The sequence below is a fragment of the Sprattus sprattus genome (assembly GCF_963457725.1).
Source record: "Sprattus sprattus genome assembly, chromosome: 15".
In the NCBI taxonomy this organism is placed as follows: Eukaryota; Metazoa; Chordata; class Actinopteri; order Clupeiformes; family Clupeidae; genus Sprattus; species Sprattus sprattus.
Window position 1 is genome coordinate 30983036 of NC_137913.1, and position 16744 is coordinate 30999779.

General features: G+C 40.2%; 1 protein-coding gene across 1 annotated transcript in view; it reads left to right on the plus strand.

Annotated features, from left to right (window-relative positions):
* The window catches only part of gp1bb (glycoprotein Ib platelet subunit beta), a gene marked incomplete at both ends in the record, with an annotated part of 16043 nt that extends 6465 nt beyond the window's left edge, over positions 1 to 9578 (plus strand). The window contains 2 exons of the mRNA XM_080852675.1: positions 9032 to 9179; positions 9435 to 9578. Coding sequence (XP_080708801.1) covers positions 9032 to 9179; positions 9435 to 9578 — 292 coding nt within the window. The remainder of the gene's footprint in view (positions 1 to 9031; positions 9180 to 9434) is intronic.
* Between the last annotated feature and the right edge of the window lie 7166 nt (positions 9579 to 16744).

Consider the following 16744-nt stretch of genomic DNA (forward strand, 5'->3'; position numbering starts at 1 on the left):
AAAGAAGAGTGGAAGAAGAAAAGAAAGAGTGAAAGAAGGAAATCATAGTTGAAGAAGGAAAGAAGAAAGGAAAGAAGAGTGAAAGAAGGAAAGAAGAAAGGAGAGTGAAGAAAGGAAAGAAAAGTGAAAGAAGGAAAGAAGAGTGGAAGAAGGAAGAATGAACAAGAGTTAAAGAGAAAAAGAGAGTGAAAATATTGAAAAAAGGAGATAAAAATGGAGTGAAGAAGAGAGATTGAGTGTGAGAGAAAGTAGACTGAGAGGGATAGAAAGATGGAGAGAGAAAAAAGTAGAGAATGGAAGGTGTCTTAATGTTCCTAGTTACAGTTAAATTGAGAGGGACAGAGAAAAGGTTCCTTGGATTTGGCGCAGGTGTCAGTGGAGCACAGGTGCAAGCCAGTTTAAAGACCCTATTATGATGTCATAATGGCCCAATGTAAGTCAATGGGAAAATTTAGATTCGTTTTTATTTAATATCTTAAAAAGTATAAAGTTTAGAAAAGTGAAAAATACATAGCATAAGTGTCCTTTACAAGACCTACGCGACAAAGTTTGAATGAAGTTTCTACGTTAAACGGTTTGGGCTGAATTAATCGCAGAAAAAGGTAAGAAGAAGAAGAAGAAGAAGAAGAAGAAGAAGAAAATGCCTAGGAATAACAATACAGGGTGTACAGGGCATTTCATGCACTGTAATTAGTCAGTTTGGCTAACTGAAGCTAACTATAGCTAGCCAGCTAGTGAAACCGTTTGCTGGCTAGTTATCGAAAATTGTTGAACTTCGAGAAGTGAGGAGAACTTCATCTTCAACTTTGACTTAACGCATACAAAGGTAAGTACCATCTTGTTATTACTATTACTGTTGTAACATGGGCAAAAGCTAGCTAGCTAGTGTCATTGGCGACTGCGAGCCTATGAATTAATCTATGAATTAACCTATGAATGGTAATTGATAGGAAACTCGCAAGTTTGATATGATTAGTCATTTTTTTTGTCTGCTTCTTTTAATGTTGTTACTTGAGGTGAATAGCCATGACATAGCCATTACTTGAGGTGAATAGCCATGACACGACTAACTAGGGTGTTAAGTGCGGGATTTTATGTACATATATCTTGTATTTTGTCATGCAATGCATTTATAATGATTTCAGTTAACTATTTTGAGTTTAGTTGTTGACATGACCGTGTAAAGTTATGTTTTAGAGACTGCACGTTTTCATGTGAAGTAGCCTGCTAACGGTCACTTGCTTTGCATTTGGTTCAGGTGTCCCAAGATCTTTGCTGAATCACCAACCATCCTACTGTCATATTGCATTCAAGGTAACAATCTTTAATGTTGTATTTATGGTTTTATTGTCATGTTGTTTTCTATGTGCATGCTACTCTATATGTTAGCTGTATTCAGATAAGCAGTTTGTACTCAATTTAGTTTAGCTATCTTGCAGACCAGCGTGGTTGTCGAGAGTAGCCACACGTGCTCCAGTGCTACGTTTGCAACACTGCCGCTGAGTTTGTGATGATAAATGTGTTTCTTGTGTTATTTCTATAATGTAAAATTGATTGAATAGTTTAAATATTGTAATGCTGAAATGTACTGTATGAGATGAGATACTGTAGAACTATGCTTGAATTATGCTTGATATTCAATTTGACCGATTACACACAGGCACACATTACATTACATTGTATTCAAGTATTTTGCACCCAGAACGAAATTAATAGAGAATGGTTGTCCCGAGATCTTTGCTGAATTACCAACCAACCTACTGTCATATTGCATTCCAGCAATAAAGAAACGTGATCCAAGAGGTTGTTTGTGGTGATCTATTGAAGCCAGTGGCGGTCCGTGCATTTCACGACTAGGCCTTCAGTGATGTGCTACACGATGTTAAACTGAGTGAATCCACCTCCTAATACCATCATTATGACGCCATGGCTCTCGAACCATTATATTTATACAGAAAGGCAGTATAAGTGAGCATTGCATCACCTTAACATAGTCGAGTACAACAGACTATTAATATTTCCGGAGCATTTAAAATCAATACACCCGTATTAACAATACATTAAGAGTAGTAAACTCTCAGTTATATGATCGCTTGGATATTTATTACTGTCACAACTTAAAAACAAAAGAAGATTTTCAGGGATTAGTCTACAAAGTTTTTGTGAGCTTTAACAAGTTTGTCCACTAAACATCGCATTGTCCTACCTGCAAAGCAGTTTCATTAAACTTCCCATCCTCACGATATCCAGTTTTTCTTGAAAGTTCCGTCTTGAAAATGGCGTTGTAATTGTATCAAAAACTGGAATTATCAAGTTGGTGTAAACTAGTTTATTTGAGTTGGTTAATGTTATTATATTTAGTCTTACCAATTGAAACAACTAGCATAATAAGCATTGAAACCGATGAACGTCGTTTTTGCATTAGCCAGCTAAACTGAGCACTGAAGCACTGCACCGGTCTGCCTCAGTATCCAATCAAAGGACGTTTACGTATCACGTTCAACACGAGGAAAGAAATCTTCCGGGCCTTCTAGAAGGCCCAGTGTCGCCAACTCGAAATCTGATTGGTTGTCACAACTGTCTGTTTCAGTTCATTCAACTTAAATGAACTGAAACAGCCAGTTGTGATAACCAATCAGATATACACGGGCCTTCAATGTGAATTCTGAAGGCCTCAGGGAAGATTTCTGTTCTCGGGGAAGATTGCTGGGAGCGTGGCAACACATGATAGCTGAAATATGATTGGATGAAAGCTCTAACATAAATTTACAACGCTGGAAGCTATGAAATGAAGATAATGGACTATGAGGAATAATTTAATACATATTTATGAAAAGAAAATATTAAAATTACATTTATTTTATTACATTTATTTTCTGATGATGTTTAGGCCAGCAGAGAAGGCCTTGAAGGCCCTGACGGACCACCACTGATTGAAGCAACAGTAGAGTGGAGTGACCCGTCACAATTGCGAGCTAAAAACATCATCGGATGACATTCGCTATGGTTGATGCAAGTAGATGAGGTGAGCCAGCCAGATGTTTTACAGTAGGAAACTCATAAGTCTGATTTGATGAGTCACTTTTCGTGAGGGTACAGTACATTTCTTTTCTCCTTTTTCCCCCAAATATCTCTGTTTCTTGTTAGATGGGCAAAGTGTGTTGTAACTTTAAATCATTACAGCTACCGACCTGAACAAAGCAGCACGTTTTATCCACTCCACAGGGTGTCGGAGTGTAACATTAGTAGGCCCCGCTGGGATTTGAATGCGTGAGAAGACAGCCCAACTCATCGAGGCAGTGCCCCATCCTGCGTTCAGACTCACCACCCGCGAGACCAGTGAAACAGAGCAGTCCAGTGACGCCGCAGGGAGGACAGTAAGCCATCTGAGGTTACCCAGTCTAACTAGGAGAGCTTCAAGTTCTACTCAGCTCAGCACACATTCTGCTTTACTGTGACATTGATCACCCCCTTCTCAACAAATGGATGACTTATAGGACACAATACTTGAAGTAGTTGGGTTGCTCTATACACTTACTATTGAAAATCTTCTGAAAGTATGTGATTTTTTGGGGGTATTGATCGAGAGGGTAAGGACGTTCATTTCTGATTGCAAAAATTACAAAATACTTTGACAAAGAGGAAATAGGAGAACTAGAAGATAAGGGAATGTCTCTTTTTCTGTCTTAAAGATGTAATAGCTGAAATGAAGGTCCCATTTTACACACTTTGTTCAGCTGTACGCCACTAAGTCAAAGGCAAGTTGTAGCAGAGCGTTTATTCAATGATTATGTCCTTACATTTGTTTTAGGAATGTTTTGACATGACTCTGGTATGGGGGAGGGAAGAGCTGGCGGTGTTAATTAAGGGGCTACACTTGGTCATCGATGAGTGTGGAGGAGAGTGAATGAGGATCATTAACATTGTGGAGAGAACATTGATAAAAGAGGACCTCAGCAAAAGGTGAGTGGTTAAAGACAACCGGCTTCATTACATGAATAGAGGTCGTGAACGTGTGGTGGTTATGAGTGCAGAGGAGAGAGATGCAGTGCTTAAAGAATGCCATGACAATCCTGCAACAGGTGGTCATTACGGCGAACAAGGCACTATGAAAAATGTAACTTTGTTACTTGTTTTCCTTGACGTGAACTGTTTTTGATATTTGATCGGATCTCTGATTGTTTTTTTTTTTCTCTACACCTTGAACATTGGATGGCGAGCTACCCAAGAACTACTGAACTACTTTTCCGCACTGGAGCAAGCTAAGCATCACCTACACTGATAACACCATTGCACACACTATTTATTTTGTCTGTTTAATTGTATTTTATTTGATAATTACAGTGCATGAAATGCCCTGTATTGTTATTCCTAGGCTTCTTCTTCTTCTTCTTCTTCTTATTCTTGTTACCTTTTTCTGCGATTAATTCAGCCCGAACCGCTTAACGTAGAAACTTCATTCAAACTTTGTCGCGTAGGTCTTGTAAACGACACTTATGCTATGTATTTTTCACTTTTCTAAACTTTATACTTTTTAAGATATTAAAGAAAAACGAATATAAATTTCTCCCATTGACTTACATTGGGCCATTATGACATCATAATAGGGTCTTTAAACTGGCTTGCACCTGTGCTTTACTGACACCTGTGCCAAATCCAAAGAACGTCTTCTCTCTCTGTCCCTCTCAAGTTAACTGTAACTAGGAACATTAAGACACCATCCATTCTCTATTTTTTTTTCTCTACAACTCTCCATCTTTCTCTCTCAGTCAACTTTCTCTCACACTCAATCTCTCTTCTTCACTCCATTTTTATCTCCTTTTTTCAATATTTTCACTCTCTCTTTATCTCTTCATCCAGAGCCACTCTTGTTCACTCTTCTTTCCTTCTTCCACTCTTCTTTCCTTTCTTATTTTCTTCTTCCATTTTTCTTTCCTTCTTCCACTCTTCTTGCCTTTCTTTTTTCTTTCATCCACTTTTCTTTCCTTCTTCCACTTTTCTTTCCTTTCTTCACTCTTCTTTCCTTCTTACACTCTTCTTTCCTTTCTTCTTTCCTTCTTTCACTCTTCTTTCTTTTCTTATTTCCTTCTTCCACTCTTCTTTCCTTCCTTCACTCTTCTTTCCTTTCTTCTTTCATTATTTCACTCTTCTTTCTTTTCTTCTTTCCTTCTTCCACTCTTCTTTCCTTTCTTCACTCTTCTTTCTTTTCTTCTTTCCTTCTTTCACTCTTCTTTCCTTTCTTCTTTCCTTCTTCCACTCTTCTCTCCTTTCTTCACTCTTCTTTCCTTTTGTCTTTCCTTCTTCCACTCATCTTTCCTTTCTTCTTTCCTTCTTTCACTCTTCTTTCTTTTCTTCTTCCTTTCTTTCATTTCATGCACTGGTATTTCCTTCAGGAAATGCATTTTCTAGTTAATAGAGCTCTCTCTTTTCTTTTGTATTACTGTTATTACAGTGCATGAAATGCCCTGTATTGTTATTCCTAGGCTTCTTCTTCTTCTTCTTCTTCTTATTACAGTGCATGAAATGCCCTGTATTGTTATTCCTAGGCTTCTTCTTCTTCTTCTTATTCTTGTTACCTTTTTCTGCGATTAATTCAGCCCGAACCGCTTAACGTAGAAACTTCATTCAAACTTTGTCGCGTAGGTCTTGTAAACGACACTTATGCTATGTATTTTTCACTTTTCTAAACTTTATACTTTTTAAGATATTAAAGAAAAACGAATATACATTTCTCCCATTGACTTACATTGGGCCATTATGACATCATAATAGGGTCTTTAAACTGGCTTGCACCTGTGCTTCACTGACAGCTGCTCTCTCTGTCCCTCTCAATTTAACTGTAACTAGGAACATTAAGACACCTTCCATTCTCTACTTTTTTTTCTCTCCATCTCTCCATCTTTCTCTCTATCCCTCTCAGTCTACTTTCTCTCACACTCAATCTCTCTTCTTCATTCCATTTTTATCTCCTTTTTTCAATATTTTCACTCTCTTTTTCTCTTTATCCAGAGCCACTCTTGTTCACTCTTCTTTCCTTCTTCCACTCTTCTTTCCTTTCTTGTTCAACTCTTCTTTCCTTCTTTCACTCTTCTTTCCTTTCTTCTTTCCTTCTTTCACGCTTCTTTCTTTTCTTCTTTCCTTCTTCAACTATTCTTTCCTTCTTTCACTCTTCACTCTTCTTCCCTTTCTTCTTTCCTTCTTCCACTCTTCTTTCCATCTTCCACTCTTCTTTCACTCTTCTTTCCTTTCTTCTTTCCTTCTTTCACTCTTCTTTCTTTTCTTCTTCCTTTCTTAACTTTTGCATTTCATGCACTGGTATTTCCTTCAGGAAATGCATTTTCTAGTTCTTGTTACCTTTTTCTGCGATTAATTCAGCCCGAACCGCTTAACGTAGAAACTTCATTCAAACTTTGTCGCGTAGGTCTTGTAAACGACACTTATGCTATGTATTTTTCACTTTTCTAAACTTTATACTTTTTAAGATATTAAAGAAAAACGAATATAAATGTCTCCCATTGACTTACATTGGGCCATTATGACATCATAATAGGGTCTTTAAACTGGCTTGCACCTGTGCTTCACTGACAGCTGCACCAAATCAAAGGAACCTCTACTCTCTCTGTCCCTCTCAATTTAACTGTAACTAGGAACATTAAGACACCATCCATTCTCTATTTTTTTTCTCTCCATCTCTCCATCTTTCTCTCTCAGTCAACTTTCTCTCACACTCAATCTCTCTTCTTCAATCCATTTTTATCTCCTTTTTTCAATATTTTCACTCTCTCTTTATCTCTTCATCCAGAGCCACTCTTGTTCACTATTCTTTCCTTCTTCCACTCTTCTTTCCTTTCTTCTTTTCTTCTTTCACTCTTCTTTCCTTCTTTCACTCTTCTTTCTTTTCTTATTTCCTTCTTCCACTCTTCTTTCCTTCCTTCACTCTTCTTTCATTATTTCACTCTTCTTTCTTTTCTTCTTTCCTCCTTCCACTCTTCTTTCCTTTCTTCACTCTTCTTTCTTTTCTTCTTTCCTTCTTTCACTCTTCTTTCCTTCTTCCGCTCTTCTCTCCTTTCTTCACTCTTCTTTCCTTTTGTCTTTCCTTCTTCCACTCTTCTTTCCTTTCTTCTTTCCTTCTTTCACTCTTCTTTCTTTTCTTCTTCCTTTCTTAACCTTTGCATTTCATGCACTGGTATTTCCTTCAGGAAATGCATTTTCTAGTTATTATTATTATTATTGTTATTATATCATTATATTTATTAAAACCATTGTATTTTTTGTAGATAGACTGGTCTTGTCAGTTTTCTCCCCCCTCCAATGCCGAGCCTATAATTAGCCCTTAAGGATATCGTGTATCAATATCATAGCCTTAACCATAGATTGTTCCGCTCTGTGTTGAGTACAGGGGCTTTCAACTAAACAGGTTTGAATTGTGTTAGTCAGCCGGTTTTAAAAACAAATGTATGCTTTGCAGTTTGCTTTGTATATTTCCGCAGCTCTACATAATCTAACAGATCATTGAATTTTGACTGACATCAGCATACAGAGACATTCCACCCGAAGACTGGCACCTATCCTCCTTACACCAGGATGGCAAGACTTTACATTGCCCCCCTTTCCCAAACTATGACACACTAGGCTTTACCTTCCAATGATGATACTGATCTCACTTCTATTTAATACTAAGATACTTAATTAAATTAATATTAATTGATGTTTGCATATATCCCTTCCTTTTCACATTTAGAATTTCAGGAGGACATGGAGAGTTTTAAACGATTGTGCTGCATGCAGATTTTTTTAAGCAACCCATGGTGAGGAAGAGAGCAGTGGAGCAAGGAATCCTCAGCATACAGAGACCCTCCACCTGAAGACCTATCTTCCTGCAATCACCCGACACTTCATGTGTGAAATAAAAGATCCTGTATACTGTCATAGTTCTGCCATGTTTATGTGCATTTAAAAAAAAAAATGTAAGCCAAACGATGAAAATGACCTGTAAACAAGTATTAGTTGTCTAGAATGTTTGTACAGTACTGTATAACAGAGAGTTGTATTATTAAAGACAATGAATTTAAATGAAATGATATTGGAGAAAGTATTGATGGCATACCTGCTGTAAATATCAACGTGTTTTGACATTCAGAGGTAATAGTTGGCCAGGCGTTATTCACTCACGTAAAAACACGTTAGTAACATTTTCTTAAACTACCAACTGATGTATTAAGTGAGCTATTAACTACCCCTACCGCTGTATTCAAAATCAGGTTTGGTTAAAGGTAAGTCTAAATGTTAAATTTGTATTGCGACGGCTGATTAGTTTAGATCTTTGTGTTGTTGATTACAAGGAAAAAACGAGTGTTTCGTGTCGGGAATGAATCACACTTAATAGCTTGATCACGTAGCTATTAGCATGCTAAGTGGCTACTGTACGATAGTGGTAATTAATTGTTTGCGGCATGCTAAGTGGCTACTGTACGATAGTGGTAATTCATTGTTTGCGGGGTCCTACTGGCAAAATAATCGGACAGCAAAGACGATTCTGACCAATGAAATAGCAGAATGTAAATGCTCCGTTGACAAATGAGCACTTGATACGTCAACACGCGACGGGCTCTATGATGCAGCCTAGCAGGTACCATAGCCTAGCTGAGAATATCCCCACATTTGCACTAAATCAAGATGTTCATACAAGCCATACACAATTCCAGCCAATCAACACGCTGCTGCAAGAGTATTGAAGAGATGGGTGTTACTTGATTAGCTGGTGAGCTTAAATATCAATAACCTTTCGCCAAAATGTGAGATTGCATCTTTAATATTTGAGTTTTGATGGATGACAGAATATGTGAGTAAAAACTAGAGTTTAACCTGAGAATGTGAGAAAAAGGGGAGCAGACATCAAATGTGATGAGGACTGAGAAGCTGGTATTTCATGTCTGTAGCATGGTGTGCTAACTTGATTCCACCAGATCCTGAGGGCCTCATTACCTTGAGTCGATGGCTTACTTTCCCCTCTTTCTCTCTGTGCTGACAGGAACGTGAGCTGTAGTTCTCCCCCAGACCTGCAAGGGGTGCTGGTGGCGAATCTGGTGGAAGAGGATGTACTTTCTTCTTGCCGCTACTGGATCTGTGACTTAGCCCTGGCATCCCAGATAAGCCTCGTTGTCTTCATCATCATCCAGGTGTGTGTCAGGGAGTGGGTAGAGTTCATGTAACTCCTTCTGGCAGAAGGGTCTTGTTTTGCACATAGTGATTTATTTGTTGGCCCAGGCCTGTGTGCATGTATGCCAATGTGTTCATCTGCGTGTGTCTGAATGTGTTTATGTGCATTTGTATATTTATGTAGTTGTCAGCTTAAGGGTGGGTAATGTGTGTGGTTATTGTGTGTGTGTGTTTGTATGTTTTCTAACTTACTGGTCAATAATCTTTGTCCTCAGGCTATTCTGTTGGCCTCTGTGATTTTCTTCCTCCGCCGTTTTGACCGCATGTCCAAAGAAGCCCGACGGACTACAGAGGAAAGCATCGCTGGGGGCGACAATGTCTCCAGTGGCAATGAATACGTCAAGGCCAGGAGCACCTGACAGGCAGTGGCGACTCCTAGTGGACGCCAGGGGAGGACAGGCCTCCTCGGGATAAAATGGCTTGAGACGTGAAAAACAATAACATGAAAAATAAATTGTAATGAAATGTGATTATGTTCCAATTTTAATTGAGTGGCCTATCTTATATTTTTGGTGATTTAGTTGACACAAAAGCTTTTAAATGTCATATCGTTGTAGGTTTATTGCCTAACGGTACCCTATTTAAAATTTTAACCAGAGTGAGTAGACCGTCAGAGACCATTGTCGTAGTAAGCTATAGATGTTTTTGTTGCAAAACAATGCTGTTGGGTTGTCATTTGAGCACCAGCTAAATATTATAATTATCTTATTTTAGTGCAAAAACAGCAGCAATAAAGTTTGAAATGTGTCTACCCAATGCTTTAACTGCATGGCTAACTGCTGTTAGCAATCTGTATGGTTTCCACTGGGTTTGCAAATATTAGACAAATGTTACCCTTTGCACTAGATAGAAGCAGTTCAGTGTTCTGCACTCACCAATCTCTCCCATGCTTATACCAACAGACAGTGGCGTACCTAGTCATTTGGGGGCCTAAGGCGAACATAGCCAGGGGCCCTCTTCATCCGTCCTTTTAATGCAAAAAAAAAAAAAAAAGGGCCACCTCAAAGCAGAGGCGGACTGGGGGAAAAAAGTGGCCCAGGAGTTGTCTGTCAGAGCGGCCCACTTAATATACGGCGCGTTGCCCGCTCAATCTATGCAAAATACCCATACACTTAACATAATTTTGGATAATTACAAAGAAATAACATTATATGTTTTTTAATAACATTTGGATCCACAAATTTGCCTGGATGGACACATGGAATAAAATGATACTGGCTATTGTAACACTCCAAGGTAGGTATAGTTTGCTAGATGAATATGCTTAACTCTGGGCTATCAGATGGTTAGGCCTATATGTATAACTACAGAGCCTTTAGGAATAAATGTCAGCAGAGAAAGAGTACACAATTTTTTTGATAATGATTAGGGCGACCTACATTAAGCAATATAAAAAAATTTGTACGCTGATTAACTCATACAGCAATACCTTTTTGTATAGTAGATGGCAGCACACAATCAAAATATTTTCCCTCTACCTACATAGCTACAGTAGCTAGTTATATGGAAGAAAGTTGCATTCAGGAGCCTTCATAAGCAAACATGATTTGGCTCCACATTAAATTATCCCACTTTTTCATTATCCACATGTCTCAAATGTTGTATGATGCAACATAGCTTTACAGGACACATAAAATATGTCCAGTAACAACGTAAAGAAGGGGGCAACATATAAGTCAAAACCAACTATATTTATTGACTGATCTCGAAAGTATTGGCTTACAAAAGCTAAATAAGTCTTCACAAAGAAAATAACTCAGTGTTAGGGCAAAAAGCGAACATTCACACTGTACAACCTATGAAAAGTGACAGTGGTAGCCTACAAATAAAGAAATACAGACCGCGTTAGCCACTTCACAGCGTGCTAGCCATGATTTTCTTTCGTTCCAATTCTTGGATGTAGGATTCCACCCTGTGTAGAAACCTGTTGAATCGATACATTTGGTGTAGGAAGTCCTAATTGTTTTGTTGTCAATTTATCTTAATTAGTACGCCGACAGAGAAAAAAAATCTCCTTTTCCTGAAAGCAGTTCGTCGCCACAATCGCCCTTAAGGTCCTCCGCCACTGGTTTGAACTTTATTGTAGAAATGAACAGAACAGAACATACGATGGGGTGTAAACATCAGTGGTAATGGTAGTGTTGCATGCTGGGTGTGTGATTATGTGTGTGTGTGTGTGTAGGGGTGTTAAACATAGACATGTATAGGGTGTTAAAGGTGTCTACGAGCGAGACACGCAAGTATTAGGCTAGAGTGATTTACATTTAATAACAAATAAACATAGTAAGACTGACGGAGGAGATTAGATTAGTAAAGAAAATAGTAACCATGAGTGTGAATACAGGTCACTAGGAGTAGTATAAATAGCAGACAGTGATTCCTTCTGATTATCATTAGAGGTAAAATGTATTCGGTGAAGCAAGGAAAACTGTCGCGACCGACGATATCTGCGGGAGGGCCGGTTGGTTATAGACTTGAGCCATCCCATCGGCCCATCGGTGCCTGGGTGGGCAATTCATCGGGGGCTTTCTGCTAGGTGGGGGCCTAAGGCAGTTGCCTAGTTCGCCTCAATGGTAGGTCCGCCACTGCCAACAGATAGTGCTCATACCACTGATTTCTTTAAATGGATTACAAAACAATTCAGAGGTTACTCCTCATTGCTGAAACATTGTACGCATTGCACATTTTACAAACTGTACATACAGCCCACAAGTTTAAATGTCTGTGTAAGTGTGTTGGTAGAGTTCATGTAAGGGTGCCTATGTGGTGTTAAGGTCTTAGCTCTGAAGTGCTCGACTTTGGGGCCTTTCACACCAAGATATACAGGAAGTTCAACTAGACCTCTAACAGTGACAAACGAGCTCTTACACACAGATACACTAAAGTGATGATAGAGACGTGTTATTTCAATAGAAAAATACACAATATTTATTAATACATGGTGCAATGATAATAAACTAAAGATTGAATTGCTCTCGCAGTTGGGGTAAAGTGAACCCAAATCAGGTCACAACAACATAAGCAGCTATATGTCAAGAGGGAAGGGTAATGGCATGTCCACACACAAACACACAATACACCGGTACAGATCACATTCTCTGGGATCACAGCAAATGGCGAGGTGCAGGTTTCCACTTTGATTACGGCATGCAGTGCACGAAGGCTTACTGGCTGGGAAAGTGGCTGAGTTCAATCTTTAGTTGGTTACCCGGGCCAGGGAAGAACACTGGGGCAGCAAGTACTGCACCTATTGCCTTAGCACTGTGGCAGGGATGGGGGCAACTATCAAAGTAGTAAAAGGCAGACCCAGACCAATGTCAAATGTCGAAAAATAATACACTTTATTTGTATAGCACCTTTCATGAAAAACAATGCAGCTCAAAGTGCTTAACAACAAAGAAATGACATGCCTAAAGTAATACCATGCACAGTGATCCACATTAGACTAGACATCAAATAATCATAGAAACTAGGATAGAGTGCATAAAAAAACCAAAATGAACATAAAAACAGGGATAGAGTGCATAACGATTTTTGATAAAAAATAGAACAACAAAATGCACAACATAAGTTAGAAAATAAAACTCTGCAGCAATAGGACGGAGAGCAATTATCCTACAGTAACTTTTAAAGAGTTAAGAGAAACTTTTTTTTTCAAAATTCAATAAATCAGAATGGCAGTGGTACTGTCATGCTTAAAAGTGACCGGGTGCCAAAAAGAGCCCGGGTGACGTAATGTTGAGTTTCGAGCGACTCTTGAGTGACAGTTGCTATACCAACGATAGCATTACGTAACCCGGACGCCACATAGCCTGGGCACTTTTTGGCTATCAGTCAGAGAGTCTCAAGAGTCATTCGAAACCCATCAGCTACTTTTTAGTCGCTTAATATTGTGCCTAAACGTCCACTACATACCCGGACACTTTTTGGCTATCAGTCAGAGAGTATCAAGAGTTGTTCGAAAGCCATCTGGTACTTTTTAGCCGCTTAATATTGGCTGCCGGTCTCCTGTAAGTAAGCACATATCAACAGGTTTCGGGGCTAGCATCTATTTTGCGGTTAGCAATTCCTCCTTTTGTGTGACAATATTAAGCGACTAAAAAGTAGCTGATGGCTTTCGAACAACTCTTGAGACTCTCTGACTGATAGCCAAAAAGTGTCGGGGTACATTGTGTCCGTTTAGTCACAATATTAAGCGACTAAAAAGTTTAAGCTACACCTGCCTGCTGGTAAGTAAGCAATGTCAATTGGTTTCGCCGCTAGCATGTCGTAAGCTGTTAGCAATCCCCCATTGTTCTTTAGTAAAATGTTGTGCAAACAATGCCCTGTTTTGTTCAAATGTAATTGTGGGTGCCGTCAGATATGTCTAAAAATCACAACACATTAAGGACTTTCTTAATTTAGGCACAACAACAGATAAATAACTTATAGCTAACGAGATGCTGGGCCTCATTTATAAAACGTACTTACGCACAGAATTGATCTTAGACTGTGCGTGCGATCAAATCCACGTCTAAGTACAGATTTATAAAAACCGTCTTAGACGTAGAAAAGGACGTATCTCTACGTCTGGTTTTAGTTTGTGTAAGTACATTTCCTTGTGGCAATACTGGAGTACTGCAGGAATTTAGAACTCAAAGCGCCAACACGCAGTTTCATTATCATCATCGTGCACCACCGTCACCATTAGGGCTAATGTTTCGCTCAATAAAATCAATTAAACTATTAGAACAATTCACACATTCAATTCAATTCAATTCAATTCAATTTTATTTGTATAGCGCCATAACAATACAATTGCCTCTCGGCGCTTAACAGAGCCAAGAGCCTGAACCCCCTTAGTGCATGCACAACGGCAACAGGGGCAAGAAAAAACTCCCTGTTAGGCAGGAAGAAACCTTGAGCAGAACCACGGCACATAAGGGGGGACCCATCTGCTTGAGGTCGGCCGGGTGGAGACAGGAAGGTGGGACGGGGGGAAGGGGGGAAGGGGAAGGGTAGTGTGGCAGAAGGGGAAAGGAAGCAACAGGGGCAATACACAGCCAGCATTTGGTCACTGGACATATGTGTACATACATCTGGTGGTAAATACATGATACAGACAAGACCAGATTACTGTGGCAATAGGGTTACTGTTACAGGGGTAGGGGATGTAGGGACAGAGAAACATTTCGGTGGAGGCAATAATGTATATTGTACATAAATGCTAGCATAGGGTATTGGGTAGAGTAGGTGGACGGCAATGCAGTGGCAGTGGGTGCGGTTGGCCGAGGGTTTCTCTAGGTAGACCAGGTAGAGAGACTACGTGCAGAGTGGTGGGGGTGGGGAGGGAAAGTTCCACATCCATCAGCGATTGGAACACGCCTGGCTCCGGGGAGGCAGTGGACCTTGCAGGGGCCGCTTGTTGAAGGGGGGGGTGTGGACATCTCGGACCATGGAGCTGCCGATGACCAGGGTGGGGGTCGTCACATCCAGCGGGAGAAGTCGTCAAGGGGATGATGACTGAGTTGAGGGCCCAGGATGGGGAGCAGGGCGGCGTGGGCGATGCTGGTGTTGCTCTGGAGCCGGTCTGCAGGGGCGTTTCGGGGCGGGCTGAGGAGGGGAGTGATCAGGCCCAGGAGGCTCCTCCTGATCCATCTAACAAACAGGAAATGACGAATCAGTCTGCGGGTCTGTTAGTCGGGAATCAGCACGAACAAACACACAGATGAATCATTTCACCAACCAGGGACATGTCATCTGTGTGTCGGTTTGCCTGTTGCATATTGCAATACTTAGATATGTTTAGTTTTTCTGGCATTGAACATTTTGTTTTTTGTTGTGATCTGTTTGCCGGGGCCGTACATGCATCCACTCGGCAAACAGGAAACACATTTGATGTTGCGGTACTAAATTACAAGTAGGAATTTAATTTGTTTTTTGTTGTGATCTGTTTGCCGGGGCCGTACATGCATCCACTCGGCAAACAGGAAACACATTTGATGTTGCGGTACTAAATTACAAGTAGTAATTTAATTAGTTTTTTGTTGTGATCTGTTTGCCGGGGCCGTACATGCATCCACTCGGCAAACAGGAAACACATATGATGTTGCGGTACTAAATTACAGGTAGTAATTTAATTAGTTTTTTGTTGTGATCTGTTTGCCGGGGCCGTACATGCATCCACTCGGCAAACAGGAAACACATTTGATGTTGCGGTACTAAATGCAAGTAATATTTGAATTTGTGTTCGGATATGCCTGGGTGGCTGGTACAGCAGGTGATTGGTTTGTTGGCGCGGTTACTTTTGGCTATATGATGCACTAAAGAGGAATGTCTTAAGTCTTGATTTGAATATAGGCACGGTGTCTGCAGCTCTGATGGAGGCAGGGAGATTGTTCCAGAGGAGAGGGGCTTGGTAGCTAAATGCTCTCCCTCCTATTGTGGTCTTTGATATTCTTGGAATTACCAGGAGGCCTGCACTCTGGGAACGGAGCAGCCTTGGAGGGCAATAGGGGACGACTAATTCCTTGAGGTAGTTTGGAGCCAGATCATTTAGGGCTTTATATGTTAGCAGGAGTACTTTGAAGTCGATTCTACTTTTAACGGGGAGCCAGTGCAAAGAAGCGAGTACCGGTGAGATGTGTTCATATTTTTTAGTTCTGGTGAGTGTACGAGCAGCAGCGTTCTGTATAAGTTGGAGGCTCTTTATTGTGTTGATGCTGCATCCGGACAGGAGAGCATTACAATAATCGAGGCGGGAAGTAATAAATGCGTGGATTAGTTTTTCTGCATCTTGGAGGGATAGGACCTTTCTAATTTTGGCAATATTGCGTAAATGAAAAAATGATGTCTTTGAGATCTGTTTTATGTGTGAGTCAAGTAGGAGGTCTTGGTTGATAGTTACACCAAGGTTTTTGATGTTAGTGTTGGGTGTTGGGAAGCCATTGAGTGTGGGTAAATGGGTAGATAGTGTAGTTCTCAGTTGATCGGGGCCTACAAGCATAACCTCAGTTTTATCAGAGTTGAGGAGCAGGAAGTTGCTAGTCATCCAAGATTTTACATCATGGAGGCAAGCTTCTATCTTGGGTAGATGTACAATTTCATCAGGTTTCATTGATAGGTAGAGTTGGGTGTCGTCAGCATAGCAATGGAAGTTAATGCCATGTTTCCTTATGACAGCACCTAAGGGTAGCATATAGAGGGAAAAAAGCAGTGGTCCAAGGACAGAGCCTTGTGGGACACCGTAGCTTACTCTGGTGTGATTTGACGACTTCTCATGGACATGAACAAATTGATGGCGATCAGAGAGGTAAGATCTAAACCAAGATAGGGCACAACCTTTGATGCCAACGTGATGTTCAAGTCTCTGTAACAGGATCAGATGATCTATAGTGTCGAAAGCAGCACTAAGGTCTAGGAGAACTAATATTGAGGTCTAGGAGAACTAATATTGAGGTGCACCCACTGCTTTTCAGATGCGATTAGTAGGTCATTTAAGACTTTGACTAAGGCCGTTTCAGTACTGTGGTGGGCCCTAAAACCG